General features: G+C 38.5%; 1 protein-coding gene across 1 annotated transcript in view; it reads left to right on the top strand.

Annotated features, from left to right (window-relative positions):
* Nucleotides 1-17,534, top strand: part of LOC131055033 (protein PELOTA 1) — a 118,437-nt gene extending 100,903 nt beyond the window's left edge. The window contains exons 8-11 of the mRNA XM_057989640.2: nt 4,567-4,642; nt 15,633-15,665; nt 15,778-15,846; nt 17,391-17,534. Coding sequence (XP_057845623.1) covers nt 4,567-4,642; nt 15,633-15,665; nt 15,778-15,846; nt 17,391-17,534 — 322 coding nt within the window. The remainder of the gene's footprint in view (nt 1-4,566; nt 4,643-15,632; nt 15,666-15,777; nt 15,847-17,390) is intronic.
* Nucleotides 17,535-25,671: the final 8,137 nt, after the last annotated feature.

The following is a 25,671-nucleotide window of genomic DNA, read 5'->3' as shown; positions in this document are numbered from 1 at the left end:
TGTTGGCATTGTTTGTTTTCCAAGGTCAACTTTCTTTTCTAGTCTATTGATGTTTTGTTGCTTTCTTCCCTAGAAGGAGGTGCTTAGTTGATCTATCAAAGAGAACATTTATTCTTAGTACATCTAGGTAACTTAGACCTTTCCTTGACATCCTCTTAGCCTCAAGTTGGCTCTCAATGTCAAGTACTTCTCACAAGTTGCAAATGGGACCATTGGTTGCCCCAGTTATCTTCAACATCATTAGTCTCGTTGTTTGTTAATTATTTTCAACCAATTGAGAGTGTGCTTCCACCAAATTCAATTTTAAATTGACCACCATACTCTACAAAGTGAAAGGCTTTACCCCATTTGTTTTCTTTAGTTGGATATTGAGGAACATTATTTTTTATGCCTTTCTTACTGTGAAATCAAGTTCCATTGTATAGATATTTTTGGGGTTTTGTATTCACTTTCTTCTTTTAACCCAATCACAAATGCTTGGCTTGTTTAGCTTAGAGCTAAATTGCTCTATTGATACTACTAGATTGACCAATTTCATCTTTTAGTTCGTGATAGGTGTTGAAGGTGTTAATTGCCCTTTGGACACTATTGATTCACACAAAGTAGGGGGTAGCATAGTGAGGCATTGCTCATCTTTGTAATCTATTGCTACTAGGGTACCTTGATAGTTAAATTTTCATCCTCTCAATGTGAGGGACTTGTTATCACAAAAGCTTTCACCCTTGCTGAGCTATCAACTCAGCAACCTTGTGAAACATGGAAACAACCCCGAAGTGTGGGACCTTTCACAAGGGGGTTGAATCTCCGGAGAAGGCCGACTTCCTTCTCAATCTAGGTGCAAGTGTTGAACCAACTCAACACTTCAAAACTTACTCCTAAGCCTATCCTAACAACTTGTAGAGGAAAAGGGAAGAGAGAAATGCTCAAAATAAAAGGATGTGATGCATCAAGAAGAGATTGTTTCTCTCCCTACCTGAAATGACACAAAGAATCAACTGAAGTACCCAGGAGATGCACAAACTTCAGTTGTATGAGTGATCCCAATACATGTATGGAGGTTAGAATTCATTGAATGTCAAGAGGAGAGAAGGTTTCCCACAAGCCACACTCAGAAATAAATTAACACAACATATATGAGAGAAGAGCCACAAAACATACACCTATGATGAAGGTAAGGAAACATACACAACATATATAAGTTGAAGGAAGGCAAGAATGGTGATTTCAATTCATCACAAGGCCAATGGCCAAACTTACAGTTGCAAAAATGCAAGATAAATACAAGAGAAGTGAAAGAGCATAGAATAGCTCAAGCTAGCAGGGAGAGAATCCTTTACAATGAAGCTTAACAACCTTTATATAGAAAATTGGTTACAAGAGTGATCATGACCCCTGTGTGTGCAGGGAAATGTCAGTCTGGGAGTACAGGGAAGTGCATGCACTTTACTTTCTGTACATGCAAGCAACCTAGCCATACCCTAAAAATGCAACCTTGAGAAGGGTGGATTGACTGACCTTCCAAAGTTAGAGCATGCAAACATGACATAAGTTACCACAACAAGCATGGCCCTATACCTCTCTTGATGGAAATCCTGCCAAAATCATTAAATGCACCCCTGTAGCTCTACAAAAGAAGGTGCACAAGTCACAAAAGTCGTCGGAGCATTTAAAGCTTTGAGTTTTGATCACGCCATCCAGAAGTGTTGCAAGCCGGAAAGAAGTGCATGGACTTTGGAAACTCGGGTTCCCGAAGTGGGGAAGACAAGGAAGGAACTTCGGAACCTCGGGGTTCCGGAGTTCCGGGGAAGAGGAAAGAGACGCAAGGAAGGGACTTCAGAACCTCAGGGTTCCAGAGTTGCGGAGAACAGAGAAGGACAACAAGGAAGGGACTTTGGAACCTCGGGGTTCCTGAATTTCGAAGAATAGAGAAGGACAACATGGAAGGGCGAGACTTACCAAAGGAACTTCGGAACCTCGGGGTTCTGGAGCTCTGAGAAAAGAAAAAGGGCAAGGGAAAGGAACTTAGGAACCTTGGGGTTCCAGAGTTTCGGAAAACTGGAAAAAGGGGCTAAGGAAAGGGAGGAACTTTAGAACCTCGGGGTTTCGGAGTTCCGGAGAAAATAAAGGGAAGGCTAAAGGGAAGAAGGCAAGGAGGGAACCTCAGAGCCTCGGGGTTTCGGAGTTCCGGAGAAGAGGGACATGAGACTTAGGAAAAAAACTTCGGAACCTCAGGGTTCCAAAGTTCGGAAGAAGGCAAGGGGAAGGAACTTCGGAACCTCAGGGTTTCGGAGTTCCGGGGAACTGGAAAAAGGAGCAAAGGAAGGAACTTCAGAACAAGGTTCCGAAGTTCGGAAGAAGGCAAGGGGAAGGAACTTCAGAACCTCGGGGTTCCAGAGTTCCGGGGAACTGGAAAAAGGAGCAAAGGAAGGAACTTCGGAAGAAGGCAAGGGGAAGGAACTTCAGAACCTCGGGGTTCCGGAGTTCCGGGGAACTGGAAAAAGGAGCAAAGGAAGGAACTTCGGAACAAGGTTCCGAAGTTTGGAAGAAGGCAAGGGGAAGGAACTTCAGAACCTCGGGGTTCCGGAGTTTCGGGGAACTGGAAAAAGGAGCAAAGGAAGGAACTTCAGAACCTTGGGGTTCCGGAGTTCCAGGGAAGGGAAGAAAACGACAAAGGAAAGGAATTTCAGAACCTCGGGGTTCCAGAGTTCCGGGAAAAGAAGAGAGAAGGCAAGGGGAAGGAACTTCGGAACCTCAGGGTTCCGGAGTTCTGGGGAATCGGAAAGAGAAGCTAAGGAAAGAACTTCCTCTAGACAAGACAACACTTCACACTTCCTAATTCCACTGCTTTTCTCCCTGATCAACTGGGGTGGCCCTGGCCCATGGAATATATCTCTGATTGGTTCTCACTGATGGACCAAGGGTGTCATAAAATGACAATAGGACCCTCTAACATTCCTCACTCACAAGCTCCTTTGAAGGGCAAGGATTACATTACCATTTTCATCTCTATCATTAGCAATTCTCTGGCCTTTGGTGTGAGGGGAGGTTATATGGGAAATTGATGTCTCCTAGGATTGCTTAACCTAGTCTTCTTAGCCTTGGACTCTTCTTGATGAACATTCTTAGTCTTGCATTTGTACATCCACAGTGATTGATGATAATGTTTTTGCTTCCTACTCTGGAAGCTAGCTTTGGTCTTCCTCAACTCCCACCATTTTGAGGGGCACATCCCTTGTACAACTATTTGTACTTGTACTTATTTTGGGTTTACTATTTTAGGTTTATGCCTACTTGCCTAATTCTTCATTTTCCTTACTTTTGTTGTTTATTCGTTTGCTTTGAGCATAGGGCCCCCTTTTTCCCTAGTACTTTGCTATTGTAATAGTTGTATGCAATGTCCTAAACAAATTTTAATATGAAATATTTACCACTTTTTGGTCACCCTGATCTCATGAGGTCAAGAAGAGATCATATGGTGAATGAATAATGATTTTTTTATAAATATTCCAATGTTCCATTAATGATAATAACTAGAAAGATGTAATGGTGGAATGCATAAAAAGTATAAATATGTTGAGGCTTCAAATAGACAACATGCAAATAAAAATAATGCTTCTTCCACAATATATATTGCTGCTTTAGATATAAGGACTTGCTGAAATTTCAAAATATATGCAAAAAATTTAAACAAGTTTCCAAGTTCCAAGTGTTTTCATCCTTGAATCCTATAGATGATCACAATGCCCAGCAAATACAAAAAAATATAAGAAAAGCCAAAAGATGAGAATAGGCATCTTGATCTCTAATTATAGCCATCTGGGGCACCCAAATCCATGTGAAATTCCGATGCCACCAATAAGCTAAGTTAATTGACAACAAAATACATAAAGCTTTCTTTATATATGTAAGCCTTTTTCATGCACGACCTTTTCATTCATGCACGCATTGCATTTTATTTATGCACACTACTTTTCATTTATGCTTTGCTTTTTTAATTCATGCATTCGTTGCTTTTCCATGCATGTATCCATTGCTTATTGTTCAATAGTCTCATATGATAACTTAGTAAAAGGGGGGACATGTCATTATACATTCGAATGCCTTTGATCTATTCTTAGTTATTTGTGGGCATCAATCTCATTTCTTTCTTTTTGGTTTAGCTTTCATTGTTAGCTCTTCCCCTTGCAAAGTGAAGACTACATTTTGCCATTGTATAAGATGGACAACACATCTAGATTTTACATAGACAGTTCATTTGTAACTATCTTTTGTTAATCATTGATATTTCTGTTTTTCTAGCAGGAAGACACGTGTAGGATAAATGATGCAAGCAATGCAGTTTGCTTCTAATGTGCATGTTTCATTTTTCTAAATGTGTATTTGCTTCTTCAAATCAACAGTCTATGCAGTGAATTCTTTTTGTTTTTTTTAATTCATTCTCTCTGATGCAGTCTCCAATAGGTGCTAGTGGTATCATTATGCAATAGAGTCATGGAGTTGTTCTTATCTTGTTCATTTTGTTATTGCCTTAATGAGTTTCTTAACCAAATATTATGTTTCTAACAGTGTAACGACAACAAAAGCCAGGATAGAAGCATCAATTCCACGCAAGCGTGGTCCAGCTATTGCTGGTTATGAGAAGGTAAAAGGAGTGTCTGTATTTCTCTTTGATGTTTGACTTTTGGTACTTCTATATTAGAGTGATTTTTACTCTTGCATATTACTATTGTTGTCATAGTTTTGGTTTCATTGATCTATTTTGGTCATTATCAGATGCTGATATAGTTTCTTTTCCCATTCTTATCTATCAATTGAGATATTTAGTAAAATAATTTATGAGGCTAAATCCAAATGAAATTCCATGGCAGGAATTTAGTGTTTTTAAACCACAGGTTTTGGAGTTAAAGGAGGACACAAGGGAGCAAATATTAGAGGCAGCAAAGTAATAGATGTGTGAGGATCAGCTGGAAGCAAGTTGATTATGTTGAGGAGGAAAGAGTTATATAACTATGGTTATGAATGCGATGCAGATCATGGACAAAATATTTTGAAAGACATAGGGCTAATTCTGAAACTCTTAGCAGTCAAGTGGACAGGGCTGGCCCTGATAGAGAGAGTTTACAAAGCATGGATTATGATCATCAAGATATAGATGGAATGGTGCATATGTTAGCCAATATCAAAAAATGCAGTGAGGAGTGGGATGGGGGGGTTCTGTAATGCTAGGTAAGTTGAAAATGTGGGGTGCCAACTCCAATTATTCAAATGTCTGATTAGATTGTGGACAAAGCCAACCAGACCTTATTTGAGTGTTTCCTAATCTGTAAATACTTTGGCGCTGGTTGGCTGCAGATGGTTTGATAATGTCAATGGCTCAAAAGTGAAGAATGTGCACTGTATCTGACTATAGATTTTAGGCAAAGGGGTATTGTTGACGTGTATTTTGTACACTATCAAACACAGAATAAAATACCCAAGGGTACCTTATCCTCTCCTGAGTAAAGCCTCTGAATGCTGAAGATATCGCGAAAAGGATCAATCAGGGTGACTTCAAGGTTCTTTGCTGTAGGATCTCTATGTGTGGATAAGCTCTCTGTGGTATGATGTGATTTGCTGGAATCACAAGGGGACTTACACTTCAATGACCTGAACGTCTGATTTGCTGGAATCACAAACTGGAAGGCAAACAAATGGCAAAAGATGCAAGGTTCAGGAAGTCTACTCTACTACCTAGAATGCGAGAAGATGGATGAATGACTAGGTGGATTCCTACTGGGCTGGGTCTCACCATCAGGCTTGAACAATTCGACACCAACTCAATGCTATCTTCTAAGGGATGCTTCTAATATGTTTAAATCGTACACCATCTGACAATGATCACCATTCAAAAAAATGCATGAAACAATAGACGTGTAACGACTTATGATTAAGCTCATTTGTTCCAGTTGACCACGCAAGGCACACTTACCATCAGCAAGAGGCTAGTGGTTTGGATTAGACGGATTCCACACAGGTGCATTCAACAATTTCCTTCATTCGATCTAATCATCTACCATCTAAAATCGAAGATTCAACAAGAAACCATGCATATTGCAAGAAACAACACACTTCACCATTACTTCAATGAAAATGGAGTTTGTTTACAATCAATGACAACAATTTCTTGCCTTGTCCTCCTATTCTATTCTAATTGCTATTCTATCAACTGACTACTCACTCTCTAACTACTCTCTATTCACTAACTCCTTCTAATTGCCTTTACAAAATGAAGAGTCACAGCTTATATAGTGCCCTTAATACAATTCAATGGCTAAGATCAATTTGAGATCAATGGCCAAGATTCAATAATGAAAACCCTAATTAGGGTTTGTTACAACCATTACATAACATTTAATGCTTGACCAATGATAAAATTGTATTAATTGGACACATGTCCTCTCTGGAAAATTCGACCAATGGATAGCTGGGGTAGGTACATCGAAGTTTGTGCCACCCCCCATGAGTTAGGTACATTGAATCTGGACATGCTGAGGTGGACCACACAGACTGGAGAAGTGATGACTGGGATGCCACCTCGTCTGACACTTGTAGCTTGGTAGATATTCAATTTGATGATGCTGAGAAGCTATCTTTAATTAACTCTTCTGAAACTATCTGCTTCTTCAACGAACCCTTGCTCTGACTTATTCTGTCTTTGATGTGCAGGATGATTGATGTACCTCGCCTTGGAATGCTAGATTGGAGAAGGTTATTCCTGATGATGTTTGTCTAAGGAAGGCCGTCCTTGTCGATGCTAGACTGGAGGAGGTCGCCCTTATCCTTGCTTGATCTTCTTTGATGATACTGAGCTGGAGGAGATCATCTTTGTCCTGGACTGGATCTTCTTTGATGAGAACCTGCTGACTTGTAGATGCTCCTGTCCTTGGAGTCACCATCTTGACACCTACACAACATTTCAAAATTAGTCCTTGATCATTAAAAGGTAGAAAATAAGACTCAAAAGGAAGATTTAAGATATTAATTAGGAAACCTCATGATAAATCTAGAGTTATCATTTCCTAATTAACCATGCAATGCTTAGACTTTTCTAAAAAAATGTCTAAAAATCAAACCTTAAACAAGGGTGTCAAGATGATTTTGCCATACCTCCTCTTGAGTATTAAACTCTAAGAAATGATGTAAAAATAGATGAATTTTGCTAGGCAAAGTTTAGATCAAAGCCTTCTCTTGAACAAATTGCACCCCCTTTAGCTTGGAAAAGAATAAACTCCACTTCCTTCTAGTCTTCAACACTTGAAAGAAATTCGCTCCAAGCAAGCCAGATTTCGCTCCTCCAATTAGCTCTCCAATTTCGCACTTAAGGAAGTGATTGAATGATTTGAAATGTGAAACAAAACCCCTCCAATATATAGAGCGCTCACCCCTCTTCTCTCCAAGGCCGACTTGCCAAATAAAAGGTGAAATAATAAATAAAACCTCAAAAGAGTAGGCCGACTTGTCAAATAAAGGTAAAATAATGCCTTGTGCGCTCAACTTGTAATCTTTTATTTTTTTAAATTAATTTTAATACCTCTAAGATGCTTATTTTGATTATTTCAAGGTACAAAATTAATTTATTAAATTAAAATGCCTTTAATTTAATGCGAATTTCCCAAATGCCTCAAAATTAGCAATTTTGGCGGATCTAATGCAATTTGGAGAGTATGAATTTTTAAAACAAGCCCTGATGAAACTCCATGATGATTTCGCCCTGGACCTCCTAAGAGGGTCAGGAGCGATTTTCCAATTTTAGCCTTGAATACTTCGCATCTTGTCTTCAAAATTTCCTGGAAGGTAAATTGATATCCAGTTAATGTGTTGTACTTCAAATTTAACATTTTGCGTGAGGAAAAATAGGTGGAAATGTAAATTTCGCCCTGGACCCTTAGCAAGGGTCAGGAGCGATTTTTCATTTTCTACCTAAAATCCACCTCAACTTGATTGTTCAATGTTGACCCTTCAATGTAAAATCCATTTCCTTGCACTATAGAGTTAATTCATCAACAATTTTGGAGGAAAAAATGTCTTTAAAGGCAATTTCGCCCTGGACCTTCAGCAAGGGTCAGGAGCGATTTTCTATTTTCTGCTCAAGATTAGCATTTTTCAACGTCAAAAACCCCTTCAAGACATTTCAACTAGGCCTTCCCACTGACTTGCAAACTTAGCTTTATCAAATTTTGGAGAAAAGGTGTGATTTTGAGGTTTTTTGCCCTGGACCTCAGCAAGGGTCAGGAGCGATTTTTCATTTTTTGACTAAAAGATCTTCATTTCCTCATCAAAACACCTCTCCATCAAGCTAGATCGTGTTAATGCCTTCAAAATAAGCAATAAAATCATCCTTCCAAATTTCTCGCCCTAGACCTTCAGCAAGGGTCAGGAGCGATTTTTGCAAACTGGGCTTAATTCTCCATCATTTTTCATTAAAACTTTATTCGCCATTAAGCAACATCCTTCCTTTATCCACTCCATCCAAATTTGCTTCGTTGTTGTAAGGTAAAATGAGGATTTTCAACATTTTCGCTCTAGGCCCTCTCTGAGGGTCAGGAGTGATTTTTCATTTTGTGACCAAAATCATCAAGTTTCAAAAAGCAAACATTATTCATCATTCTTTTGGAGGTCTCTTCGCCTTATCTTAACCTTGCCTTAGCACCATTTTGAAGAAAACATGCATTTTTTGTGATTTTCGCCCTGGGCCCTCAGCAAGGGTCAGGAGCGACTTTTTCATTTTAGGCATATTTCTCCATCCTTTGGACTCCAAATTGCTTCTAAGGCGTCAAACATCATCTCCTCTTCTTATCCAAGCAAGATTTTGCCTCAATTCTTCAAATAAATGAGAGAATCGTGGAAAATCGCTATGGGCCCTCTCTGAGGGTTAGGAGCGATTTTTGTAATTGCCTTCAAAATACTGACTCTCAACAATCTCTTTTCACTTCAAGGCAATTTAAACATTATTTCAAACCCATGCCTTCCTTGGCTTTCCTCAAACTTGGATGAAAAGTTCCTATATTAGGTTTTTCGCCCTGGGCCCTCTCTGAGGGTCAGGAGCGATTTTTTGATTTTGGGTTGATTTCCTCCTTTGTTGATCATCCAAATTATATTCAATGGGTAGAACATGCTTTCCTTCATCCCTTCCAATCATAAAAATCACTTTGATCTTGCAAGAATAGTGCACTTTTGAAAATCTCGCTCTGGACCTTCAGTGAGGGTCAGGAGCGATTTTTGCAATCCAGACCAAAATGCTTCACTTTTCATCTCGAAATTACATTGCCAAGGAAGATGTCATCTTGTTTCATGCTATGAATAAGTTCACATGTCCAAAAAAGGTCAAAAAATGTGCACACAAAGAAAATCGCTTTGGACCCTCTCTGAGGGTCAGGAGCGATTTTACCTTTCCTGGGCAAAACTCCTTCAATTCATCATATTCAATCAAGTCTGGATATTTTATCATGCTCACTTCATCCTCCACCATGCCTTTGACATCTCAAATCGATCAAATAAGGCTAGAAATGACCTCTATAAGATTTTTCTCCCTGGGCCCTCTCTGAGGGTCAGGAGCAATTTTGCTTTTATTGCCCAAAATTCATCAATTTGCAAGCTTCCAAACCTTTGAATGATGTTCAACCTTCCTTCCAGGAGACCCTGCACATAAAAATTTAGCCAAAATTAGTGACAAATAGGCTCAAATAAGATTTTCGCTCTGGACCCTCAGCAAGGGTCAGGAGCGATTTTCACAATCTAGGCTAAACTGCTCAATCTTTTAGTTTCAAACCACTTCACAGGGCGAGGTAAGATCATTTTCAAGGCCAGGAACAAGGTTTCAAATTCAAGCGAGTTGGCATATGATGTCTACAATGAATTTCGCTCTGGACCCTCAGCAAGGGTCAGGAGCGAGATTCGCTTTGGACCTCCTGAGAGGGTCAGGAGCGAAATTCGCTTTGGACCCTCAGGGAGGGTCAGGAGCGAGATTTGACTTTTTGATCTCTCTGTCAGGATAATTTTATGGAATATAACATTTAAGTATAAGTGTTATACTTTAAGTTATATTCCATATATACTTTCAGGATGTTTGAGAGTGGTTTCAGACCTCCAGGAGCTATATTGCAAAATCTAGTTTTTGGAGGATTTTCAGTTTCCAGACTTAGTCAAATTTCAGGATCAGGACTTTCAGACTTAGCCAAATTTCAGGACCAGGACATTCCAGACTTCATCACTTATCAACTTGACCTCACTCAAGCAGAACCTACTATCTAGGTGATCCCCTTGGCGACACTCTAAACGCAAAGGCTAACAGACAAAACCCTAAAAGACCTAAAAAACGAACCCTAGAAAGCAAAAAGCAGGGGTCCCCATTTGCAATGGGGCAATGTGTGAAATGGTCACAACAGGTATTCACAAGTTACAATTACAATCTGCTGAAGACAGAGGCCAATTTTTTTTAGGGGGGCACTAGTTTTATGGAATTACAGGATTATTCGCAAGACCTTGGGACTGGGTAGTTTACCTTGAAAAATTTCTATTGGAGGTGCTCTTGTGGATTTGTTTCTATATATTACTACTTGAATTTGAGGATGAAAACATACTCAAATAACTAGTAGAGGCTCTAGAAGTAATCGTATGTATTACAGATGTTACAAAAAATAATGGAATGTCAACTTATGTGTTGGCCAATTTCGATAGAGCTCAAGGTTATAGTAACCATGGCCATTGAATCCCATTGCCATCAACTAGAGGAATGAGAATCTAGGTATAGAGTGCATAGGGCATGACCTGGACATAGGCAAGGCAATGCATAGAAATCCCATCACCATCAGCTAGAGGAAGGAAAATTTAGGTGTAGAGTGCATAGGGCATGACCTGGGCATAGGCAAGGCAATGCATAGAGCACAAAACTTCTAGCAATAATTTTCTCCACAGCTCTGCTCTTTTGCTTGAAAGCTAGTGTTATTTGTGATTCTCATGCTGAAACCCTTTTGTGCATCAACTGTATTAGATCTGGTCTTTATGACAGTCTTGGTGTGGATTTTGCTAACTCCTTTAATGCCCTTCATTTTCTCTTCAAGGATCTTCAAGTGGGCCTGCATTTTTCACTTTTTGTTTTGTCCTCTCTTGAAGCCATGAGCTCTCAAGTAGGAGCTATTTTGACTAATGGCTTTTTCTTTGTGCTTCTCGGGGATTCTTTTTGGTGGTTTTTGCTCTCTATTCTTTGTAATAAGCACCCCCTTTTTTACTGAAAATTATTGCAACTAAAATGAGATACAAAGCAATGGCCTTTCCCCTTTCTGATCACCCAATTCTCGAGATGGGCAAGGTGAGAGCATACAGTGTTCAGGACTATACAGTTAACTGAAATTCTTGTAACATGAAAAGGAAAAGCACTAGGTGACAATCTGGCCAATCTTACTTACTCAGTGGAGTAAGCAATAACTGAAAACATCTCTTCCACTTATTCAGTGGTGAGCAAGTACAAATTCAATGAGCCAACATATCTTTGACTTATTTAGTGGTAAGGACACAACCTCCACTTATTCAGTGGGAAACAGAACAACTCTTCCACTTATTCAATGGTGAGTGATAATTACAATATGACCACTTGTTCAGTGGGGTAAATACATACATCAATGAGCAATAATATAAACAAACCTATTGGCAGTATTGCCATTTAGTGTTTACAACATAAAATGCATAGAAATATCAGCTCTTTGGTTGTATGACAATCCAAAGTATTACAAGGTTAGTTCATCTGCACCATAAAAACATTGTTTGAAAGGAATGGCTGCCAATATGAAGTGCTGATAATAAAAAATTGCTGTACCGCCCAAAAATAACCAAATATCATGAATACACCACCCAACTGTGAAACAACAGCAATATACCTTATGTGAATGATGACGAATAAGTTAGTGCAGGTCTGATAATGCCCTGAAACACGCTGCAACAGGGCTGTAAATGAAGGGAATCATCCAAAAAACTCAAGACACACCCAGACAAACATAGGCTGAAATCAACTCCAAACACACTCAAACTTCACCCAAACACCCTGGAAGGAGTATACATCAAATTGGAAATTGGAATCAGACATATGCAAGTGTTCTATGACACTGGTGCAACAGGCTTAACACCTCAAATATCAATATAACACCTAGGTTCAGCACTTCAAATATCAATATAACTCTTCTAAATCAACAAAGTTCAATTCCAAATGACTTGGAATAGGTTTGAAGATCTTAACACCACCAAACAAGGAGAAGCTAAGCCAAAACACCAAGCACTTTGCATAGCAAGATCCGCGCCTTCCTACAATCACTTATACGACTTGTACTAGATGGCATGGCTAGCAAACTCATCAAATATGAAACCCTTTTAGAAGTGTGACCTACAATGGCAGATGGATGGTGATTCCAAACAACATTAAAGAGAACAAACTAGAATTTATACCCACATGAAATTGCCAACAAGGGATGTATAACTGAGAGGTATGACCTGCCTTGAAAGTGTATGGCCTGCTCAAAGAGTCCTCAAACTTCGCTGAAGATACATGTGATAATCATCCAAAAGTTTAGCATACAAAATCCTTTAAAACTCATCAAAACCTCCATGATTGAAACCCAAAGTTGAAGCTGCACTCTGCAACTCAGTGGTGATCTTTGTGTGAAACAACTCTAGCCAGCCAGGGTGGTTTTCGTCCTCAAAACCAACAATTCCAATAGAGTTTTCATCCTCAAGAAGTTTTGGAAGAACTTGATTTTTCTCCAACAACAAAAGCAAATAACATTTTCCAATTCTAACCTTGCAAATGAGCACACATCCTCCCTTTATAACTTTTTTGTATGGAATAACCAATTTTTAAAACAATAATTTCTTTCCTCCACAAAGACCTTTTTGAAAAATAATAATATATTTTATCATATGTAAATTGGCCCCTTTCTGTAGGATTCAAACTTTAGAACTCACTTATAATACCTTTTTAAAGAATTATTAAACAAAGTTGTCTTTGTAATAATTTAACATTAGACACCCCCATTTATGGGGCTAGGCAGATTAATCTGTCTAGTGGGGTGTGGAGGATGTTAAATGGAGGCAACTTGACAAAGGTTGGGTGAAGGTTGTTAACTTTGATGGAGTGGCCAGAATAAATCTTGGCCTAGGAGGTGCCAAGCGTGTTATTCGAGACCACGTAGGAAAAATCTTGAGACTCATGGGAAAGAAGTTAGGCAAAGCAACAAATAATGAAGCAGAATTTCAAGCAACTTAAATGGGTGTGAAGGCTGGTAGAAGATTGGGATGCCAAAAGATCCACGTAGAGGGGGACTCACAAATCATTATCAATGCTATTCGGGTGGGCAACACCATAAATTGGAAATTGGATGGATGGCTAAGACAAATTTTGGAGTTTCTAGCATCCTTTGAAAATTTCAGTGTCACCCATATATTCCAAGAAGGAAATGATGTGGCCGATGAGGTGGCTAAATCTATGGTCGACTTGCCTATGGTAGATGTGAAGGTCACTTCAATCATCGAGTGGCATGAGGTTTGTAATCATAGTAGATAAATTTTGTTGATTCACATGCCCATATTCAATTGATAAGATGGCTAGCATGACAGTGGAAGCGTTCATTAAATGAATGTGGGAGTTAGTTTAATGAATAATTATTGTGCTTGGTCTTTAAAATGAGTGTAAATGCAGAGTGTCATGATATAACAAATGGTGTTAATCATGGTTACCAACATCTGTCTTAGGGTGAAGAAACACCAGATGGCTTTTTTTGGCAACACATCTAAAGTTCTAAACATACGCTGATGGAGGTATTCAAGACCAGAACGGGGGTTGTTTTTCATGCAATAAGAATTTTGTTAGGGACAACTATCTATGCAGTAATGGGAGATACCATGTGAATTCGGACCTTACCTTGATGTTTTTTGGCAATGGTACTTGACTCTCGGGAGTTGAAACACATGGTGGAGAAGCTCATGTGAAAGCTTGTGTGGTTGAAATGATGTAGAGGAATGAAGGATTATCTTGAGAGGGCCATCCCCGATCACGACCTCATCTTAGTAGGCAGGAGGAGACTAAAAATGGGTGATTAGGATGAGAACTCATTGCAAATTGTGGTTGTATGGGGGATGGGAATGAAGGTGGTAGAAAGGAGAAGCTAGGTGTAGGTAGGGATTAACTTTCAAAGGTTGTGTTGAAGGGATGGAGGTGGGAGACTGAAACTGAGCCTTGGCATTGGTAGAAGAGGAAGATGATGTCACACTGGAGGGTAGAAGAGGAAGATGATGTCACACTGGAGGAGTCAGAGAACATAGAAGAAGATGGGGTGCACAGGGTGATTGCAATGGAGTGTGCAAGTGACATTTCATGGTGCCAGTCTTTTGATATGGGTCTCGTCTCTGGCATTTGGTATAGTTTTTATGGTAGTTTGTGTTTAGTTTGTGCAAAGCCAAATGCTTAATATGTAATGTATAATGGGTGTAGGCCAATTTTGTAGTATGGCCATCCTTTATGATGCTAGATGCAGGTCTCTAGTTTTTTGTAGGTTCATAAGTAGTTAGAGTGTGCCAATTTTGTTGTTTGGCAACCATAGTGGTAGCTGAAATGTCTACCCAGAAAGGGGCGATGGCTGCATATCACCTTTTTTGAAGTTTGATAAATGGGTGGGGCCTCGATAGCACCTCATTTACCGATAAAAAAAAATAACATTAGACAACTTAAGTGAATAATTAACTTAATACATCCAAGTTGAGAAAAGTACTATAATGACATAGAAATTAGGTTCTAACCATACCGAAATGATATTGAAGAGTTAGGATGATGATTAAAGTAACCGGGTTTACTAAAAATATCTTGCTCCTCCAAGAAGCTTGTAGAGCCCCCAAAATATTGGAAATCGATTATGAAAGCATTAAAAGGATCCATATCACCAACTAAACTCATTGTCCCAAAAAAAAACCCTGCGAAACTAAACCCGTGCTCTCCAAAAAATTTGGAGTTGTCCCTTACTCACCAAGTAACTTATGGGAAAACTTGGAAACTGAGCTCATTGCCTTGAAAAACAAACCCACTAAATTGAACCCATGCTCTCCAAGAACTTTGGAGTTCTAAGTTACTTGTCAAGTAGCTTCAAATAAAACTCGAAAACTAGGCTAATTGTTAATAAATTGATTTTGCTTAAAAAGGGGACATTACATTTGACCTCATTTTCTAGTGGTGATAAACCAAGATTTTCAAACCATTCAATGTGTACAAAAGCTTTGTCAAATGGCAAGCATGATGGAAGTGTTATCAAATAATCTCCTTTAAAGTTTTCATTCATCTTTACTGTAGGAATCAAGTCCAGCTTTGGCAGTTAGCCATTTGAATTTTAAAACAAAATTGATATGCTGCAGAATAAACATTGAGAATTTGTCTCTCCAATAAATATGCTCAGTAGAACACAGGAATGCAATTCAATAAAGTTAATTCAACAATGCCATATTTGTTTCTTGTTGTAGCTAATTACAGCTTTCTTTCCATGTCTAAGAATTCTTATTTTGATCATCCATGCATGAGAGGCAGCCGTTTGGATTCTAACGTTGTGTTATGGATGGGGCAGGCTTTGAACAAATTTTTTGAGAATGTTTTGCAGGTGACATTTTTTATTTCCTTTATGGTTCAACTTTTAATGGGTTTAATTGTTTATTCTTTGATTTTTTAAGTTGATTTATAACTTCTCACTACTGGTCTGTGCTTTATTTCAGGCAGTTCTTAGGCACTCTGATTTTACTGTTGTCCGTTGCATGGTAATTGCAAGTCCTGGATTTACAAAGGTGCTCCTTAGTTCTTATCCTGAACTGAATATAAAATGAATTGTTACAGTTCACAATATATAATAGTTCTAGCTGCATCTCATGCCTTTTTAACATTGTTGGACATAAAATTTTAAGTTGTAATTTGCTTATATCATTAAATATTCTTTCTTGAAAGTAAACCAGTGGATTTATGGGTCAAGTGTATAAGGAGTTGGTAAATTCAATGTATTACTGCATCGGAAACAAATAACTTGGAGCGAGTACAATTAGTTTATGGATTTGATTGCCTAAAATTTATTTTGCATTGATGATTCAGATCATACTCTGTGATCCATCATTAGGGTGATAGGGAGCTAAGGAGGAGGTAAAAAATGGATCATGGAGTGTGATCTGAAAGGTTGATTCAAAATAAATTTTATGTGATTGAATCCAAAAGCTAATTGTAACTGCATATTTGTCCTGAAGAGTCTAGATTTCTATGGAAATAACACTGGTACACCAGCACACCCACTCCCACGCATGCACAGTGAGAGATCAAGAGAGTTACTAGAATAGACCTCACTTAGAGAGAGAGAGAGAGAGAGAGAGAGAGAGAGAGAGAGAGAGAGAGAGAGAGAGAATCCTTGCCTGGCACTAGAATAGACCTCACTTAACAGAACTGGAAAAGCCTTTGTCTAAGGACTAGAAGTGCTTTTTAGTTTTTTAGTTCGTCAAGAACTTTTTAGGCTTCTGACTCTGTGGGAATCACTTCAGCTGAAAGGAACAAAGAATTATAAACAAATAATCAACTGAATAAAACAGAATTGAAATTTATGACTTTTTACACCTTTTCGCAGTTTTCTAGCCATGGAAAAACTCCAGTTCAGTGCAACAACTGCTAACAAATTCCTTTAAATGCCCCTAACTCATTTATTTATTTTTTACTTAAAAACTGGCTGAAGAAAAAAACTGTATATTGGCATTATTTGGTGCAAAATGAATCAAGAATATTGCCAAGGTCATTTCATGCATTCAATTTGCTGTACAGAAACAATAGTTGTTTGCCAAAAACTAGAAGGAAAGTAGATCTGCCCAGAAATTCTATAGGATCTTTTATGTTTTTGGCTGCTTCTCAAGATGTTATTCATTTCAATAAATAAATATTAAAACGTCATTTAACATTGTGACCCTTGATTTTCACTTATTAGTTCCTGATTCTTTTCAAATTTTCCTAGGAATGTTGATGCTAGCTGTGAACAGCTTGGAATATTATATGTGAGTGGAAATATAATATTTGAGATTGGCTTCTGACATTTTTACATCCATTAAATCTGCCTCTAAGTGTATTTGGAGAAAGTACATTTTCCTCATTTATCCTTGTGATAGAAACATTATTAAATGAAACTATTTGGAAGATGAACCAAGTGAAACATTTTTTTTTGGTGTTGACTTTTTTACAGGTTTGTCCACTGGTTAAATCCAATTTATGATTTGTGAAATTGCAGTTTTCTGTATAAGTATTTGCTGTTTCTTTTAAATTTTTGAGTGTCCTTACTGAAAAGCTTACCCTTATTTTGCTTCAGGATCAATTTTATAGCTATATGTTGCTTGAGGCAGAAAGACGGGAGTTAAGATCCATCATAGAGAACAAGTCACGTATTGTCCTTGCTCATGCTTCTTCTGGATACAAGTATGCTTCTCAGGCATTTCCTGCTTTTGTTTTTTGAATTTTGAGTTCCCCGAAGACTGGAAATTTGTAATTCTGCAGATTCTAGAGTTTCATGCCATTTCTTTTTATCATGTATGTCTGCGAGCACTTGGTGAGTATTCTAACTTTGAAGCCCTGAAAACTCACATGTTTTGGTGCCAAACTTGGAGCAGTTACTTGTGAGTACTTGGTGATTCCAACACTAAAACTTGCCAAGACTTTGCTTTTACATGGAAAAATTGTATTCAATGTGAATTTAATACTAAAAAAACACCATTTCTTTTCCTTTTAAGCCCTTACACCCACACATCTTCCTCATACAGCATTTGTAACATTCCTTGAGCATATTTGTGAAAGGAAGCTAAGATGCGGAAAACGCTTCCTGACACTAATCTAGTGGGGGAGATAGTGCAAATTTTCTTACAAATCTTCTATTACAGAAACAGAAACACATTCATAGGTAGATAATAAACATGCATAAACATAAACACAATGAACACAAGATATATCGTGGGGAAAACCCTTCGGGTAAAAAATCCCACACTCCAAAAGCACAGCACTTTGTATTCCAGTAATCAAATTCTTACAACACAATATCAGCACTCAACTTCTTCAACAAGAGTCCACAACTACAACCCACAACTTGGATTAATTCCGGGAGCATAACACTTCACCTGCAAACATTACATGACTACAACTCTCCAAGGCTACCTTTTTTAGAGAAATACAACTCAAGAGGAAGCTTCTAGATGAAGTGACAAGATGGGGTCGTGCAAAGAATTTGGCCCTATTTTTTGGCCACCAAAAAGCATGCAAATGACATGTGTACATCTCCAAATGACTCCCCATTCAAACCTCCTAAGTTGGGCACCCAAAATTTACCATTTGGAGGTATGACAAATGCTCTTACGCATCTTACAACCGTCATAATGTGATATTCCCATCGTATCGCATGTTGTAAGGCTTCTTTTGAAAAATATAAATAAATAAAAGACAAAATCAATTATCAAATAAGGTAATAATGTTAACATTGATATTTAATTAATTTAATTTAATTAAAAGTTTAAGGTATATTAATATTTAATAATAATCAAGGTGATTATTATATATAGGATTAAGAAATTAAATAATTATTAAATATTTAAATAGGATTAATTCATTTAATATATTTAATGATTATTAAAAATTAATAAAGTTTATGCACTTAATAGTTTGAATGATTATTAATATTAATGTTACGCACTTTAATAAAGTGCTATCGTAATAAGGCCCCACCCCCCGCAAGAAGTGGTGGGACGGGAAACGCAACCTAGGTTGCGTCTACCGCCACACCCCTTCCTTTGGAAGGGAAATGGTGTGACGGTAGCCACAGCTTAGGCTGCGAACCGTCACCACCGTTCCCACGGGAGGGTGCCCATGGAAGACACATCTACTCCACGGGTATTTAACCCATCAAATGCAGGCTTTCGAAAAAAGGAAGAAGGAGGGGAGCGCAGATACGGGTGAAGGAAAAGAGGAGGCACTGCGGTCAGACAGGTAAGAGGTCTACTTGTATATGATAAAATAGGTAATAAGAATAATTAACATGTAAATGAATATAAAGGTATAAATAGGTAAGGATGGTATAAATATATCTAGGGATATAGAGAGGATTTAAATGTATTAACAAGATATATATATATGTATTAAAATAGGCAATGACATGTAGTATGTGTAGGGAGGAATATAGGATTAATTTAGTAGAGTTAAATGGGGACTTATTGTAGGCATAGGTAAGGAAGGGTTATTAAATGTTAAGGAATGTTAATATACACAAAATAACGAATGCAAATCAGGATAGTAGAAATGCATGTTAAAGAATACAAATAGGTAATGGTAATGAACATTTTTATAAATATATAATTTAGGGCTATGTACACAAGGTTATATAGAAATTGTAATAAGGAAGCAAAATGTAATGTAAAGGTATTCACATGAGGGAGGCTATAGGGAGGAAACTCCTTTAATCTAAGGAAGGGTTTTTGATAAACCCTAGGGCAATATATACTGAAAGTTGATATGCATATATAGGGCTTGGTTGATTAAACATCAACTAAGAAGAGACGGATCTGGCCGGTCCCCTCTGAGGACTTGGATGATGAAGGCATCACCCAAGGCAAGGATTAGACAAGGGTCTTCCTTGAAGAGCTTGGGTGTAAGAAGACAGGATTCGAACTCAACTTCGATTTCCTGAAGGGCTTGGAACCAAGGGGTTCCAAGAAGGCGAGCTTCACAGCTGCCTAAGGACATACTTTCATATGGCATTCATATCCTTTTTATTAGATGAAAATTATGATCATGCTAATTAAGTGTTAAAATAGATTGTAAATTAAAATGGTTTATATATATATATCTATATGTTGTGTTCTAACAATCGGTTTTGCAGGCCTGAGATCTCTAATTAGCAGAGACATTACAGTGGTATCAGAGCATAATCCTGCCATCCTGTGGGAAAGGTTCTTAGTTTATGATCACCTATCAGAGGACGAAAGGAGCAAAAGCAATGGTTGATCAATTGGCCAAACAGTTCCAGATCTTCATGGAACAAACCAATGAGAAGTTTGAAAGAATGAGCCAGTTAATTCTCCAAAGCACCAACAACAACAATAGAGATATGACAAACCCTAGAAGAGAAACACACTCTAATCACGTAGACAACGAACGATCACCTCAGAGTTCTAGGCAAACAATTCTCGAATTTCTCCCTAGGGAAGAACATGAGAGGGAGGAGGAGGAACCAGCCACACTTGGGGTGGAAGAAATAGCCCAAATTTATGCTAGATTGGAACCAGAAGTTCAGAGGGTGGTATCCTTCAAGGACTTCTGTGAGTCCAAGACTAATGAAAGTAGGAAAAAGAAACCTATGGGTAAAGACCTTAGAGCTAAAGTCAACAGAGTGTCCCTACCCTGTTTCGATGGATCAAGGAAGGATGTTGCTCAAGCCTGGGTACAAAAACTAGATACCTACCTTTCATACAGTCCCATGACCAAAGGAGATGCCATAAAATTTGCCATACTACACTTAACCGAAACTGCCCATAATTGGTGGCATAACGGTCTCATCACCCTAGGACATAAAAATGTCTCCACCTACAATGAGTTTACCCAAAGGCTCATCAGCCGTTTCGACCAGAAAGACTCCGAATGGTACTTCCAAGAGCTAACACACCTTAAGCAAGCAGGGACCATTGAAGATTATATAGATCAATTCCAAAACTTGTCAGTAATTGTCCCCGACCTATCCCAGAAAAGACTTACCTACATGTTCTTAGAAGGCCTGAAGGACCCCATTAGGAATTTTGTTAAACCCCTGGAACCACAAAACTTAGGAGAAGCCATTAAGAAAACTAGGATGGTTGAATTTAGTGCCCCCAAGAATACCTCAACCAAAACTCCGCATAGGAATGAAGGACCCCAGAGGGACTGCCGAGAAAAGCCTTGTCGCTTGTGCAAAAAACCCTGGAGTTATAATCACCAATGCAAGGAAAGAGATGAACTCAGGGTGAAAGGGCTATGTTTCAAATGCAAGACCCCATGGGTGAGAGGCCATGAGTGTAAAAGAGGACAGTTAAATAACACGGAGGAAATACAGGATGAAGGAAGACCCTATAAAAGAACCAGGTTTGAAAACAACATACCCAATACCCTGGCAGTCATCACTCAAGGAAATGAGAATAGATGTTTCAAACTCAAAGGGATTATCAAGGGACAGAAAGTAATCGCATTAGTAGACATCGGAGCTTCACATGATTTTATTAGCAAACATTTAGTAGCAAAGAGAAGACTAAAAACCGAAGAGTTTGGAGGTTTTGAAGTGATCATGGGCAACGGAGTCATAGACAAATGCACTAAAGTTATACCCCAATTGGAAGTCATCCTGGGAGGACATACCATCACAAGAAACTTCTTTGTGGTAAACTTGGAGAATGACATCATTTTGGGCATGCCATGGATAAACTCGTTGGGACGATTTACCATGGATAGTCCAAATCGGGAGATATGCTTCCAACATGAAGGGAGAGAAATAATATTGAAGGGAATTCTTGACAGCTCTCCAAAAATAGTATCATGCAACAAAATGGAGAAAATTCTTAGACACGATCAAGGAGAGTGGGTCGCACAATGCATGGTCTTGGATAAATCTCCAACCGAAGACCAGATCATTCAAAATGATATACAACCTATCCTGAGAAGACACAAAAAGGTCTTCGAGGATATTCCCCCGGGATTACCCCCAAAAAGGGGATTTGAGCACTCCATTAAATTAGAGGACGGAGCAAAACCTATCATTACCACTCCTTACCGCCACCCCCACAAGTTCAAAGAGGAGATTGAAAAAACCATAAAAGAGTTATTAGAAATGGGACACATCCAACCCAACAGCAGCCCTTTTGCCTCATCAGTAGTATTGGTCAAAAAGAAAGATTGGACACTGAGAATGTGCATAGATTACCGGGCCTTGAATAAAAAGACTATAAAAAATAGATACCCAATCCCGAGGATCGATGAACTAATGGATGAACTCCATGGAGCAAAATACTTCTCCAAGATCGATCTAAGGTCAGGGTATCATTAGATCAGAATGAAGGAAGAGGATATTCCCAAAACAGCATTCAGATGTCACTATGGACATTTCGAGTTCTTGGTTATGCCATTTGGTCTCACTAACGCCCCAGCCACTTTTCAGTCATGCATGAATCATACATTCAAACAACAATTGAGGAAGTTCCTTCTAATATTCTTTGATGATATACTCATTTACAGCAAAACATGGGAAGAGCATCTCCTGCACATCGAAGAGGTATTGAATATTCTTGAGTCAAAATCATTATACGCTAAAGCCTCCAAGTGTGAATTTGGGATGAGAGCAATCATCTACCTAGGACACAAAATTAGTGAGGCAGGAGTAAGTGTGGACGAAGAAAAGATCAAAGCCATCAAGGAATGGCCCACCCCTAGAACCTTAACCCAATTAAGGGGATTTGTGGGGCTATGCAGCTACTATAGGCGCTTTGTAAAGGGGTTCTCCAAGATTGCAGCACCCCTCACCGACCTAACTAAGAAAGGGGCTTTCGCATGGAAAAACCAAGCCCAAGGGGCCTTTGAACAACTTAAGATAACCATGAGCTCTTGCCTAGTGTTGGCCATTCCCGATTTCTCTATTCCTTTTGAACTACAGTGTGATGCATCAGGGGAAGGAATTGGGGCCGTACTTATGCAAAAGAAACATCCCATAGCTTTTGAGAGCCGAAAACTCATCGACGCGGAAAGACACTACTCTGTCTATGACAAAGAGATGCTGGCCATAATGCACGCATTGGCTAAATTTCGCCAATACCTGGTATGTGGTAGTTTTGGTGTAAAGACTGATCATAACAGTCTATGCTTCTTTTTGAGCCAAAAGGATCTAAATGATAGGCAACAAAAATGGGTGAGCAGAATACAAGCCTACGACTTTGATATAGAATATGTGAAAGGGGTGAACAACGGGGCAGCAGATGCACTATCCAAGAGAGCTCATATCAATACCATTACCAATATCTCAAAAGACTGGAGGGAAGAGATCCTTAATGAATATGACCAGGATCCCCAGGCAAAGGAAATTTTAGGCGGGAATCTACCCAATGAAGATTTCAGGATCAAAGGAGACCTCATTTTGTATAAAGGGAGGATATACTTGACCCCTCAGACCAAATTCAAAGGCAAAATTCTCAAAGAATTTCATGATAACCCCCTTGCAGGACACCCAGGATACTACAAAACATATAAGCATATTAGGGAATGATATGCATGGAGGAACCAAAAGAGGGATATCCAAAAATATGTTCAAGAATGCTTAACATGTCAACGCAACAAAACTGAACTCACCCACCCAGCTGGATTGCTTCAGCCATTACCTATTCCTAATCAACAGTTGGAGAGTATTTCTATGGATTTCATAACAGGGTTGCCAAGGATACAAGGGAAGGATAGCATTTTCGTGGTAGTAGACAGACTCACGAAGTATGCCCACTTCCTTGCAGTCTCCACTGAATATAAAGCCCACCAGATAGCAGACCTATTCTTCAAGGAAATTTTCAGACTCCATGGCCTCCCTCTAAATATTGTCAGTGACAGAGATAGCAAGTTTATTAGCCAGTTTTGGCAAGAACTCTTCAGAATGGCAGGAACAGATTTAACCCCTAGTACCAGTTACCACCCTCAACAGATGGGCAAATAGAGATAGTAAACAAATGGATAGAGGGCTATCTAAGGAATTATGTTACAGGACAACAAACTGCTTGGATTAAGTGGTTACACTTAGGAGAACACTGTTACAACACGACTCACCACATGTCAATAGGGATGAGTCCTTTCCAAGCCTTATACGGCTATGAGGCCACAAGCTTTGGGGAACTAACAAACCAAGAAAGCAAAGTACCTAGAGCACAAGATTTTGTGCAATAGAGTAAAGACATCTTGAAGATCTTGAAAGAAAATTTACAACAAGCTCAAAATCAACAAAAGCTCTACGCTGACAGGAAGTGTGTAGAACGGACATTTGAGGCCGGAGATCTAGTATTCCTAAGGTTACAACCATATAAGCAATCATCCCTCAAGAAGAATGGGACGGAGAAACTGAAACCTCGATTTTATGGGCCCTACCAAGTCATTCGAAGGATTGGGGAAGTAGCTTATGAGATTGAACTTCCCAAAAGCAGCAAAATACATAATGTGTTCCATGTTTCCTGACTTAAAAAGGTTCTTGGGCAACACGTAGTTCCTTGCAGCGAACTACCTCCCCTAGATGATGAAGGGAAACTTACACTATACCCAGAGATCATTTTGGACACACGGAAAAGAGAGCTCAGGAACCGAACTATCACCGAACATCTGATAAAATGGAGGAATCTTCCAAATGAGGATGCCACTTGGGAAAAGAAGGACTTAAAGATGCTTGAGGACAAGCAAAGTTGAGACGGAGGGACTATGATATTTCCATCGTATCGTATGATGTAAGGCTTCTTTTGAAAAATATAAATAAATAAAAGACAAAATCAATTATCAAATAAGGTAATAATGTTAACATTGATATTTAATTAAAAATTTAAGGTATATTAATATTTAATAATAATCAAGGTGATTATTATATATAGGATTAAGAAATTAAATAATTATTAAATATTTAAATAGGATTAATTCATTTAATATATTTAATGATTATTAAAAATTAATAAAGTTTATGCACTTAATAGTTCGAATGATTATTAATATTAATGTCATGCACTTTAATAAAGTGCTATCGTAATAAGGCCCCACCCCCCCCGTAGGAAGCGGTGGGATGGGAAATGCAGCCTAGGCTGCGTCTACCGCCACACCCCTTCCTTTGGAAGGGAAATGGTGTGACGGTAGCCGCAGCTTAGGCTGCAAACTGTCACCACCGTTCCCATGGGAGGGTGCCCGTGGAAGACACATCTACTCCACGGGTATTTAATCCATCAAATGCAGGCTTTCGGAAATAGGAAGGAGGAGGGGAGCGCAGATACGGGTGAAGGAAAAGAGGAGGCACTGTGGTCAGACAGGTAAGAGGTCTACTTGTATATGATAAAATAGGTAATAAGAATAATTAACATGTAAATGAATATAAAGGTATAAATAGGTAAGGATGGTATAAATATATCTAGGGATATAGAGAGGATTTAAATGTATTAACAAGATATATATATGTATTAAAATAGGCAATGACATGTAGTATGTGTAGGGAGGAATATAGGATTAATTTAGTAGAGTTAAATGGGGACTTATTGTAGGCATAGGTAAGGAAGGGTTATTAAATGTTAAGGAATGTTAATATACACAAAATAACGAATACAAATCAGGATAGTAGAAATGCATGTTAAAGAATACAAATAGGTAATGGTAATGAACATTTTTATAAATATATAATTTAGGGCTATGTACATAAGGTTATATAGAAATTGTAATAAGGAAGCAAAATGTAATGTAAAGGTATTCACATGAGGGAGGCTATAGGGAGGAAACTCCTTTAATCTAAGGAAGGGTTTTTGATAAACCCTAGGGCAATATATACTGAAAGTTGATATGCATATATAGGGCTTGGTTGATTAAACATCAAC

This window comes from Cryptomeria japonica, chromosome 5 (assembly GCF_030272615.1).
Source record: "Cryptomeria japonica chromosome 5, Sugi_1.0, whole genome shotgun sequence".
Taxonomy (NCBI): Eukaryota; Viridiplantae; Streptophyta; class Pinopsida; order Cupressales; family Cupressaceae; genus Cryptomeria; species Cryptomeria japonica.
Note: the sequence above shows the minus strand (reverse complement) of the source record. Positions and strands in the feature narration are given on the sequence as shown.